General features: G+C 44.4%; 1 protein-coding gene across 1 annotated transcript in view; it reads left to right on the top strand.

The window, feature by feature from the left end:
* The first annotated feature begins 988 nt into the window (after positions 1 to 988).
* OPRK1 (opioid receptor kappa 1) overlaps positions 989 to 12,583 on the top strand; it is a 37,744-nt gene continuing 26,149 nt past the window's right edge. Inside the window, exons 1-2 of the mRNA XM_084621671.1 lie at positions 989 to 1,249; positions 1,894 to 2,161. Coding sequence (XP_084477797.1) covers positions 1,896 to 2,161 — 266 coding nt within the window. The 5' untranslated portion in view covers positions 989 to 1,249; positions 1,894 to 1,895. The remainder of the gene's footprint in view (positions 1,250 to 1,893; positions 2,162 to 12,583) is intronic.

Genomic DNA, 12,583 nt, shown 5'->3' on the forward strand with positions numbered 1-12,583 from the left:
TGTTGAACTCCACCAAAATGCATAGAAGCACATTACACTCAGTCACCTGCTGTTGTCTTCTTGGGGAAAGCTCTACTTACCCCACTGTGCATCCTTACAAAGACAGCTAGTCTGTTTCCTCTCTCTGCTGCAAAGTGTAGGCCCAGAGGATCTTGTTTCACTCATCAATTTGGCATTTACAGGGAAACATAGTGGAGCTCTCCACCCCCATCTGGGGTCAAATTAATTAAGTAGTATCCAGAATGATGTTCAGGAGCCAAATACCTGAATGACTGAATATTTTCATCTGATATTCAACTTTTAGGGATTTGGGTTATGTACCCCCTTTTCCCTGGGGGGTTAGTTTCTGGTGGAATGGAATATTATGGTGTCGTGTGACAATGGCAAAGAATCACAAAAGAGTTGCATTCTTTTAATACTGTACAAGGAAACTTACGAGAAAAAGAACAAGGATATTAGATCTAAATCTACTTTCTCACTCTCTCTGCTTCACTGCAGAGCTTCTGCCTATAACTTTCCCTAGACCCCTCCTAACTGACTTCTTGCTATAGATATAATAAAATACTACACAACCTCCCAATGAGGAACCATTTGGATCCAGTTTCATGAATCTACATTTTGTCCTCCCCATAATATATTATGAGACACACTGTGCAAACTTTCTATTAATAAGGAAATGGGGGGAAGTCAAAGGGGTTTCATTCTAATGTCTTCTAGTTAGCAAAATTTGGAATATTCAGTAAGGGAGCAAGTACCATTGCTTGAAGGCCTTAAAACTGCCTAGGGGGGGGGGAAATAAAGGAAAGACAACTTGGAAAAGTGTATAGAGATGATACATTCATTTACTGTAGAACTTACTGTCTGTCTTTCCTTTCAACTTATCTGCCTGTCAGTGTTTAGACAGAAGTCATGTGAGCTTTTGAGCTGCAGGGACTGAGATCGAGCAGAATGTGTGTGTTAATGCAGAGTGCTGCTGGAGACCTGGCAGAGTGAGAGTGAGACAGAGAGAGAGAGAGTGAGTGGAAAAGGGGGAAGTGCTGGGAGTTGTAGCAGCAGCAGCTGCTGCCACCTCGGAGCTAAAGACTGGGATTCAGCTCCATCTCCAGCACGTTTTCGGCTCTCCAGAGGCATAGATGCTCCACGTTCAAAAGTCCTAGAAGATCAGTGACACCTCCAAAGCTGAAAGGATGCTTCTCTACTACTCCTAAAAGCATCTGAGGACTCTGCTCCTTTTTCAGGACTGAAAGAGGTAATTTTTGAAATTTTGTTGATCTCATTTAAAGGGGTCACATCTGAATGTGGAAAAAACTCAGGGCAGAAAGGCACACAGTTGTGGTGAAGGGGGTGGATTCTCTCCCCCCCCGCATTGTAGTTTAGGCAGTAAGAACACCCAGAGATTAGGATACTGTTTGACTTAAAAAATGTGGTGGGAGGGGGAAACCAGTAGAGTGGAACTGAGCTGTTTCTAAATTGTTATGGTCTCTCTTCTGTTTTGTTTCTAACGTGTAATCTCTAAGTGGAGAAACTTTAGCCATGTATCTCATAGAGCATTTGCCAGCACTTACCTGTTACATTAAACAATGAAGAGATTTTAAAATATTGCATTTAGTTAAATGGGATTTATTTAAACCTCTGTTTATTAAACTATCTCCACCATTGACCCTCCCATCCTCCCCCCCCGCCACAAGATTTTGAAATGCAGGTCTGTTTGAATAGAAAGCTTGCACATTGTGTTTCATTCTCTTCTCTTCTCTTCTCTTCTCTTCTCTTCTCTTCTCTTCTCTTCTCTTCTCTTCTCTTCTCTTCTCTTCTCTTCTCTTCTCTTCTCTTCTCTTCTCTATTGGCCTTCTGCTGTCTCCATCCTTGTCCCGTCCTCCTCTCTGCTTGTGATAGCAATGGACCACATGGAGCCCCCTGTACACATTTTCCGTGAGGAGCCACCCTCCACCTGCTCTCCAGGCCCCTGCCTCCTCCCCAGCAGCAGCAGCTGGCTCCTGGGCTGGGCTGAATATGGCAACAATGCCAGTGGTGGCTTTGAAGACTTGCAGCAGAATCACACCAACATTTCCCCAGCTATCCCTATTATCATCACTGCTGTCTACTCTGTGGTCTTTGTGGTTGGCTTGGTGGGGAACTCTCTGGTCATGTTTGTCATCATAAGGTAAGGGATCTTGGGGAGAACTGTTTGGCTTTTGAGTATCACACTAAGGAGGCTTCAAATGATACCCCATTGGAAGGGATGTAAGGGAAGGGGTGGGGAGAAAGCTCTTTGGGAGATGTAAGGTGCATATCCTAGGAGCCATAGGGAAGTGACTGAGCTGTGTCCAAGTGCTAGTTGGTAGCTATTCACATTTTTGACTTTTGCCTGGGAGTACAGCTAGAAACCCAAAGGAGAAATGGATTAGAAAGTTATAATTCTGTAGCCTCTGAGTTGGAGGAGAGGAGGTGCTGCCTGGCTGCGTACTGGAAATGTGTGGATAGAGGCTCCCCCTCCCCCCGCAAGGGTCAGAAGCAGTTAATGTTATAGAAAAAGATGAACTAGAATAAGGAAACTTCTTATGCAAGGCATCCTTTTCCTGGGCTAGGCACCATAAAAGAAGGGAATTGTTTATGGTTCCAATTTGCATTATTGTATTATCATATTATCTTTTACTGACTTTTTTTTTAAGATAAAGACTTTATAAAAATTTGGAAATCCTGAATATAAAGATGGGAGTAATTTTTCTTTAAATTAGACTATTATGATAGTTTCCAGGATTAAATGCCATTATTGCTTTTAGGCCTGATAAAATCAAAGTAAGCATTGATAGGGGTTGCTTTTCATATTCCAAATAACAGGACAAAAGAAAAATTTATTTGCACTAATTGGTGTTCACGCTAAACAGCTCATTTAAATGCACTCTTTTACACTTGTATATTGATGTACATCTTTAATCCCCAGGAAATGATGGGGTGTGAATTTTACTATCTATTTTTATAATTTCCATGTGCAATTACTGTATCAAAGTACGCCATATAGTGCCTCTCATAAGGTTTATAGCTCACTTCTTTGTGAGTGAAATCACTCAACCTTTTGGTCTCCTGCTTCATAATGTGTTTGAATCCTACAATAAACACTGTGAAATTCACTTTCTGGAGTGTTTTAGTGCTTGAGTAAAAGAAGTCCGTATATGAAAATTAAGCTGACATGAATTCAAAAGGTTCTGGTGAACAAAACTGGCCTCGTTTAGGTCAAGCAGTTCTAAAATGAGGAAAATATGTCAAGATTGATTCAGATTGGAAGACAATGTAGTTGTTATTTACAATGTACGTTAGGAGGAACACTTACAATCAGGTGAAGCCCCTTGAAAATAAAGATAAAATCCCTTCAAAAAATCAACACCGTAAATAAGATGCCTGTGTGTCAGTGTGAGATAATTTAGTTTGCTCCAGGCTGAAAATGTTGTACTCCTACCGGCTAATCTACTCTGTCCTTTACATATAGTAGGAAATAAAATCCCTAATGTATAGGGAGGACTGAGTCTTTCCCTGACACACCCTCAGTTGTAAGGGGAGAGCTTCTTTAAGCTGTCAGTCTAATAGTGACAATTAACTAGATGGGCTGCCAAAATACACCAGCCATCAACCCTGAAAGCAAGCTAATATGTATTATACTGGCTTGTGTGTATTTCCTATCTCTCTCTTACTACTTCCCTCCTGAGGTGGTTTTTTTTTGGGGGGGGGAGAAGGGCGGCATCCTCTGCTAATTATGTAGTTCTTTCTCTTCTCCACCCCAGCTTTTTTGTTGCTCTTTCCTCTTTGTGTCTCCCCTACCTATATTTCTACATGGAAAAGCCTGAGATTGTTCACAATATCTTTCCCCTTCCCCTCCCCTTATTTCTGTGTGGCAAATGGTTTAAATGTTCTGACATCACTAGAATATATAAAATATAAAATAAACTCTAATTTGAAATATTCCAATTGGTGTTGCACTGAGTGTCACTATCTGATTTTTCATAAACCAGTGAAAAATATATTATATATGTTGCAAAAAACTCCTTTTCTCTACAAACACCAGCTCGGTGGGAAGCTTTGGAGAAAGTGGCGTGGGAGAGTCATTTCCTTCTGCCATTTCATTTCTTTATTCTTCTCCTTTCCCTGCTGCCCCTAGCAGTCTCGAGGGGGAGGATGATGACACACTGTTACTCCTCTTTTTTTTTTTTTTTACTCCTCAGACATGTGGGGGAATTCATGTGATGTCCCTCACTGTTGTTTCTACTCTGTACAATCCCTTCAGGCTAATGCTGTTGTTTCCTTCCTAACATCAGGACTGTTGCTAGGCATTGATGATGGGATGTGGAGACTCTGGCTTACAACTTTTTTAGCTCTTTGGGTAATCAGTTGCCTAAAGGAGGCGGGGCTTTAAATAAGACACCTAATGTCATGAGTCTCGTGATAAGATTGTGAAAGTTGGCAATATTGTATCACATGCAGGAGACCCACAGAAGCATCAGGGAACCTGCAGAAGAAGTGAGGAGCAGTCTGGAGGGCTACATAAACCAGCTAACATCCAGCCAAAAGCTGCAGAGTAGGCAGGTCTGCCCTATTCCTCACCCCTCTTGGAGCTGTTAAAACAGCTTTTTGCTAAACGACAAAGAAAAGGAGGTGTCTCTCAAGCTGCTTTTCCTGACCCAAAAAGACTGACTTAATTGGCTTATGAGCAGACTGGGGTGGAACTGAGACCTTGATTCACTAGCTGTCTTCTCCCCAGCCCTTCTAGATGGCCAAATGGGGAAGAATATCTAGTTGAGCTCTCCAGAAAATGTCCATTCTGTTTCATGCAAATTTCTGAGGTTTTGAAATTTGTCTTTGTGACAATGTGGAACAAAACCAAAACCTTTCAAAAGTTTTAGTGAAGTGGAATTTTGTTTAAAAGTCCATTGTTGGATCACAAAGTTCAGGTTTTCAATTTGAATTTCTCTTTCATATGCATCCACCCTGGACCTGAGATACTTTCTCATTTTAAAATTTTGTCAAAATGCATCTGTGAAAATAAATATATATATAAATTTTGGCATTTTCCATCGATAACAACAAAAAGACCAAGTTTTGTCAAAAATTTTTCCAGGCAGCTCTAATATATAGCCATTGTCCCTGACTTAGACCTGTAGTGTCTGAGCTGACTGGTGGTCTGGATTAGGCCTCTGGTCAGTAAATTCAGACTTTCACAGACTTCTGCCTGAGCACCAGCTTATCAGGGGGCTATAGTAACACTGGAGGGAAATGAAGTTTACCTCTCCAGAGCAGGGACATGGAGACAGAGCAAATTCCCACCTGAGGACTACATCCCCCCATGAGAAAAAAGGGAGGAATGAGAAGAGAACTCTTGAACTGCACCCCCTCGGAGATGGGACCAAAGATGAAGAGAAAAGATGAAGACAGAAATAGAGAAGAGCCCTACCTCAAGAGACAACAAGAGCAAGGAAAAAAGAACTAAGGGGCAAAGACGGAGTGAGGAGAAAACACCTACCACCTGGGGGATTCTAACTCTGTGGGAAGAGAGTGGGAGAAAGATAAAAGAACCCCTGATGGTGGGGAGGAGGAAAGGGGAGAAATGAGAACCCACACCTGCAGGCCCATCACCAGGGAGGGTAAAAGAGAGAGCTTCTGTTCTGTGGTGAAGGGGATTGGGGAAAAGAAAGGGTGGGGGAAAGAAGGTAGAGAGGAGTGAGAGAAAGCAGACATTCAATGAGGCCCTCATCAATGGGGGAGGCTGTAGAAGAAAGGGGAGAAGAGGTAGGTGGTGAGAATCAATGGGGAGGGAAAGAGGAGTGAATCTCCACTTCAATAGATAGGGAAGGGACAGTGGAGAAAAAGGTAGAAGAAAAGGCAGTATCAAGAAGGGGTGAAGAGAAAACCTATACCTGTAGGGGGTACAACTGGGAGCAGGAGGTTGAGGATAAAGATACCCAGGCTTCCTCAATAACACCACATTCAAAGGGGAGGTGTGGGCACGGAATGCACAAAATAAGTGAAGTCCAGTCACTGGTGACTAAAGGGAAGAGAGAGAGAAAGGAGGCTGTCTTCTGTGACTGGCTCTGAAGGGAGAAGGCAGTAGGAGAAAAGGAGATATCTGTGGCAGGCTCTAGAGATGGCTAAACCCCAATTATTCTGCCTGGAGATAGACTGGGAATAAGGATCCAGCCTGTGGAGAACCAAATTAGGGGAACAGCTCTAAGGAGGAAGCCCTAAGAATCAGTGACTTGGGTTGGAGCTGGTCCTCCTGGAAGAAAGTACAGAGAGTCAGTACTCTATGAGAGAGCAGGGTAGAAGGGTAGCTCAGGAAGGATAGAAGACTCATTTATTTTACATGTCCTTTGGGACTATTGTTTAAATTTATCAGCACCATGTTCTGAGAGAGATGATGGGCAAGGTGTTCTAGGCAGGCTGACCCTGCCACAGAGGCCATATCAGAGGCTACATAGCGGAGTAAAGAGAGACCCTTCACCACCATTGGAGGACTTTATACCCTACTGGTGGGAGGTCAGAAGAGGGAGAATGCCAACTCAGCCATTCCATCCCTGGTGGGGTAGGGGTAGAAGTGAGGTAGAAGATAGAAGAGGGAGCAAGAAGTCAGTGGTACTAGTGGAGGGGTGTGGCCTGGTGGATTGGGACTCCAGAATCGAGCTGGGTGAAATTTTTCTACAAATAGTTTTAGTCAAAAAATGCACTTTTGGGTCAACTAAAACTATTAGTAAATTCATGTTGAGTTGCTGATTAGTTTTAACTGAAGTTGAAATGGTCAAAATATTTCAGTAATATTGAACCAAAACATTTCCTTTCAACCCAACCATTTCCTTTTTACTTCCATTTTGACAAAAACAAAGGAAAGGATTCATAAAATGACCGAGGCAGAGGAAGCAGCTGCTCTCCCCTTATACACTTTAGCCTTGTCCCTTATAAGCTTAGGTGTAGGTAGCTGGGTTGTGGGAGACCCAGGTGCAATTCCCTCTTCTGTCTGATGAGGAGGAAGGATTTGAATATGCGTCTCCTACATTGCAGAATAATGCCCTAACCACTGGCCTACAGGATATTCTGACAGGATGATTTCTCAATCTCTCCTCTTGAAGCTGTTCTGCTTTTTATAAATGATTAGTCACTGGAGCAGGGATTTAAACTGGGATCTTCCAAATCCCAGGTGAGTTCCCTAACCACTGGGCTAAAGCTTATGAGGGAGTGGGTGGCACCATCACTGCCTCCTCTTCCTCCAGTCGTTTTATGAATCCTTTCCTTGATTTTGTCAGAATGACTGAGGGTGAAACAACATGAAATGTTTCCTTTTAACATTACCAAAACATTTTGTTTTGACACACAACTTTTCAATTTGTCGAAAAATATCATTTTTGGTACAACTCAAAATTAAACTTTTGATTTTTTTAAATTGCTTTACTCTGGAGACCTGGTTCCTATTCCTGGCTCTGCCACTGACCTGGATCCTCAGCAAGTCATTTCACCTCCTTTTGCCTCAGTTTCCCCATCCATAAAAGGGGGCTACTGATATTTTTCTCCCGTGTAAAGTGTTTTTAGAGCAATGGATGAAAAGTGCTGTATAAAAGCTTGGTGGTATTATAAATTGTTGGGGTTCCCCCGAGAACTCTTTCACTCAGCTGCCCGAGAACTCAGTTCAACTCCACTCTTGTCACTCAGAATCATTTATCAGGCATACAGCAACACAGCTTTTGGCATACAGCAAAGCTATGCTGAATTGATTAGACTCAAGCATAGGGGGTGGGAATAGGGTGTACCACACGTCCAAAGTTACACAGAAAACATCTTCCTATATATGTATTTACACATTACCTGACATATACTATATATTGCATTACACTTTTGGGGATTGACTTGGTTACTTTATAGGAAAGAATCCCTGTACGGGATGCTCTGCTACACACAACTTAGTTTTTACCTCATCAGAAACTTTTCTGACTGGCAGTTTCAGCTGGTGTTTCATTAATTTTTTCCTTTAATTTAGCATTACAATTTATTACCTCCCTTTTCTGTGCCCAGGTTACATCCCTACTAGTACATTCGGAAGCAGGTAAGCCCTATTTCCTTTTAAGTGTTTTTAATTAAATCACCCAGAGTTAAACAATTTAAATCGGATTGTCTCTGTGTCTGCAGCAGCCAGCATAACTAATCATTTACAAACACGTTCATTGGGAAGGGCCCATTTCCTTTAGAAAGGCGGTAAACTCTTAGTGGGGGCGGGGGAAAACATAGTAAACACTTAGTGGGGAGAAAACACATAGTCGTGGTAGCTGTCATCACTTAAACTCCTATTTGCATAATTTGTTTGGTTACTAAGGATTTTACCAGGTATGATGGCACCAAGTTATACTGCTGTAACTGGGTTTAATTATCAAACCAACCGTTCTCTTCCTTAAAAAAACCCAACACATTCAACATTCTCTTTAACACTTTATTACGGCTATGTCTACACTACAAAATTAGGTCGAATTTATAGCAGTCGGTTTTGTAGAAAGCATTTTTATACAGTCGATTGTATGTGTCCCCACACAAATGGTCTTAGTGCATTTGTCCAGCATTTAGTTGGCAGAGTGTGTCCACAGTACTGAGGCAACCGTCGACTTCCAGAGCGTTGCACTGTGGGTAGCTATACCACAGTTCCCGCAGTCTCTGCCACCCATTTGAATTCTGGGTAGAAATCCAAATGCCTGATGGGGCAAAAACCTTGTTGCGGGTGGTTCTGGGTACATATTGTCAGGCACCCCTTCCCTCTCTCCGTCCGTGAAAGCAACGGAAGACAATCATTTCGCACCTTTTTTCCTGGGTTACCCAAGCAGACGCCATACCACGGCAAGCATGGAGCCCGCTCAGCTCACCGTCACCATATGTCTTCTGGGTGTTGGCAGATGTGGTACTGCATTGCTACAAAGCAGCCGCTCATTGCCTTTTGGCAGCAGACAGTGCAGTATGACTGGTAGCCTATAGTTGCTGTACTCCAGAGTGCTCTTTTAACCGACTTCGGTGAGGTCAGGAGCGCCTGGGAAAACATGGGAGTGACTCAGCCAGGTCATTACCCTTTTAAGTTTCATCTCAGGGCGATTCAGTCCTGCCGGTAGTCCTATTGCACCGTCTTTTAATGAGCAGCCAGGAGACGACAATGGCCAGCAGTAATATGCACTGTCTTCTGATGAGCACCCAGGAGATGATGATGGCTAGCAGTTTTATTGCACAGCCTGCTGCCAGCAAGATGTTATAAAGATGAAGTGGATTAAAACAAGAAATAGACCAGATTTGTTTTGTATTCATTTTCTCCTCCCTCCCTTTGTGAAATCAACGGCCTGCTAAACCCAGGGTTTTGAGTCCTATGTTTGAGGGGGCCATTCTGTTTCTCCTTGACGCAAAGCCACCCCCTTTGTTGATTTTAATTTCCTGTAAGCCAACCCTGTAAGCCATGTTGTCAGTCACCCTACCCTCCCTCAGAGCAATGGCAGACAATCGTTTCACACGTTTTTTCAGCGCAGATGCCATAGCACTGGGAACATGGAGCCCGCTCAGATCACCGTGGCAATTATAAGCACTATAAACAATGCACGCATTATCCAGCAGGATATGCAGGACTATAACCTGCAAGAAAAGCGAAACCAGATGAGGAGGAGGCGACTGCAGAGCGGTGACGACAGTGATGAGGACATGGACATAGACTTCTCACAAAGTATGGGCCCCTGCAATGTGCACATCATGGTGTCAATTGGGAAGGTTCATGGCGTGGAACACTGATTCTGGGCCTGGGAAACAAGCACAGAGTGGTGAGACCACATAGTGTTGCGGGTCTGGGATAATTCCCAGTGGCTGCGAAACTTTCGCATGCGTAAGGGCATTTTCATGGAACTTTGTGACTTGCTTTCCCTTGCCCTGAAGTGCAAGAATACCAAGATGAGAGCAGCCCTCACAGTTGAGAAGCAAGTGGTGATAGCTCTGTGGAAGCTTGCAACGCCAGACAGCTACCGGTCAGCCGGGAATCAATTTGGAGTGAGCAAATCTACTGTGGGGACTGCTGTGATGCAAGTAGCCAGCGCAATCACTGAGCTGCTGCTATCAAGGGTAGTGACTCTGGGAAATGTGCAGGTCATAGTGGATGGCTTTGCTGCAATGAGATTTCCTATCTGTGGTGGGGCGATAGACGGAACCCATATCCCTATCTTGGCACCGGAGCACCAAGCCGCCGAGTACATAAACCGCAAGGGGTACTTTTCAATGTGCTGCAAGCACTGGTGGATCACAAGGGACGTTTCATCAACTTCAGTGCGGGATGGCCGGGAAAGGTATGCTCGCATCTTCAGGAACTCTGGTCTGTTTCAAAAGCTGCAGAAAGGGACTTTCTTTCCAGACCAGAAAATTACTGTTGGGGATGTTGAAATGCCTATAGTTATCTTTGAGGACCCAGCCTACCCCTTAATGCCATGGCTCATGAAGCCATACACAGGCATCCTGGACAGTAGTCAGGAACTATTCAATTATAGGCTGAGCAAGTGCAGAATGGTGGTAGAATGTGCATTTGGGAGTTTAAAAGTGCGCTGGTGCAGTTTACTGACTCGGTTAGACCTCAGCGAAACCAATATTCCCATTGTTATTACTGCTTGCTGTGTGCTCCATAATATCTGTGAGAGTAAGGGGGAGACATTTATGGTGCGGTGGGAGGTTGAGGAAAATTGCCTGGCCGCTGATTACATGTAGCCAGACACAAGGGGGCTTAGAAGACTACAGGAGGGCGCGATGTGCATCAGAGAAGCTTTGAAAACCAGTTTCAGGAATGGCCAGGCTACGGTGTGAAAGTTCTGTTTGTTTCTCTTTGATGGAACCCCTCTCCCTTCCTGCCCCGGTTTCACTCTACTTTCCTGTAAGCTAAGCACCCTCCCCTCCTCCCTTCGATCACGGCTTGCAGAGGCAATAAAGTCATTGTTGCTTCATATTCATGCATTCTTTATTTATTCATCACACAAATAGGAGGATAACTGCCAAGGTAGCCCGGGAGGGGTGGTGGAGGAGGGAAGCACCAGGTGGGGTGGTGGAGGAGGGAAGGACAAGGCCACACACCACTTTAAAATTTATTGAATGCCAGCCTTCTGTTGCTTGGGCAATCCTCTGGGGTGGAGTGGCTGGGTGGCCGGAGACCACTGCATTCTTGGGTGTCTGGGTGAGGAGGCTATGGAACTTGGGGAGGAGGGTGGTTGGTTACACAGGGGCTGTAGCAGCAGTCTGTGCTCCTGCTGCCTTTCCTGTAGCTCAACCATATGCTGGAGCATATGAGTTTGATCCTCCAGCAGCCTGAGCATTGACTCCTGTCTTCTTTCAGCAAGCTGACACCACCTACCATCTTCAGTCCACCACCTCTCCTCGCTGTCATATTGTGTTTTCCTGCAATCTAAGATTGTCTGCCTCCATGTATTTTGCTGTGCTCTGTCAGTGTGGGAGGACAGCATGAGGTCAGAGAACATTTCATCACGAGTGCATTTTTTTCTCCTTCTAATCTTTGCTAGCCTCTGGGAAGGAGAAACATATGCAGCTGGTGGAGGGGGGAAAAAAGGGAGAGTGGTAGTTAAAAAGACACATTTTATAGAACAATGGGTACACTTTCACAGTAAACCTTACTGTTAACATTACATAGCACATGTGCTTTCATTACAAGGTCGCATTTTGCCTCTTATTGAGGGTATGCCGGTTTGGTGTGAGAGATCACTCACGCAGGGCCGGGCAGCAGAATTTGGCTTGCAGGCAGCCATGGTAAGCCACAGTCTTTTGGCTTCTTTAAGCTTCATAACATGTGGGAATGGTTTCAAACAGCAGCACCCTCATTTCCCCTACCAAGTAGCCGTTGGGTTGGCCATTTAACATGGGTTGGCAATTTAAAAGGAGGGGCTGCGGTTTCCGGGTTCACGTGCAGCAGAAACCCAGCTACCCTTCCCCCACACACACACCCAATTCTCTGGGATGATGGCTTCACCCCTTCCTGCACCACGTGGCTAACAGTGGGGAAGATTTATGTTCAGCCACAGGCCAACAGGAACGGGCACCTCTGAATGTCCGCTTACTAAAACCACCCTATTTCAACCAGGTGACCTTGAATGATATCTCTCTCCTGAGGGTAACACAGAGAGATAAAGAACGGATGATGTTTGAATGCCAGCAAACACCGGGACCATACGCTGCAATGCTTTGTTCTGCAATGATTCTCGACTACGTGCTACTGGCCTGGCGTGGTAAAGTGTCCTACCATGGAGGACGGAATAAGGCTGCCCTTCCCAGAAACCTTCTGCAAAGGCTTTGGGAGTACATCCAGGAGAACTTTATGGAGATGTCCCTGGAGGATTTCCGCTCCATCCCCAGACACGTTAACAGACTTTTCCAGTAGCTGTACTGGCCGCGAATGCCAGGGCAAATTAATCATTAAACACACTTGCTTTTAAATGATGTATAATATTTATAAAGGTACACTCACCAGAGGTCCCATCTCTGCCTTCAGGGTCTGGGAGCCTGCCTTGGGTGGGTTTGGGGGGTACTGGGTTCAGGTCCAGGGTGA

The sequence above is a fragment of the Lepidochelys olivacea genome, assembly GCF_965140295.1.
Source record: "Lepidochelys olivacea isolate rLepOli2 genome assembly, chromosome: 2".
In the NCBI taxonomy this organism is placed as follows: domain Eukaryota; kingdom Metazoa; phylum Chordata; order Testudines; family Cheloniidae; genus Lepidochelys; species Lepidochelys olivacea.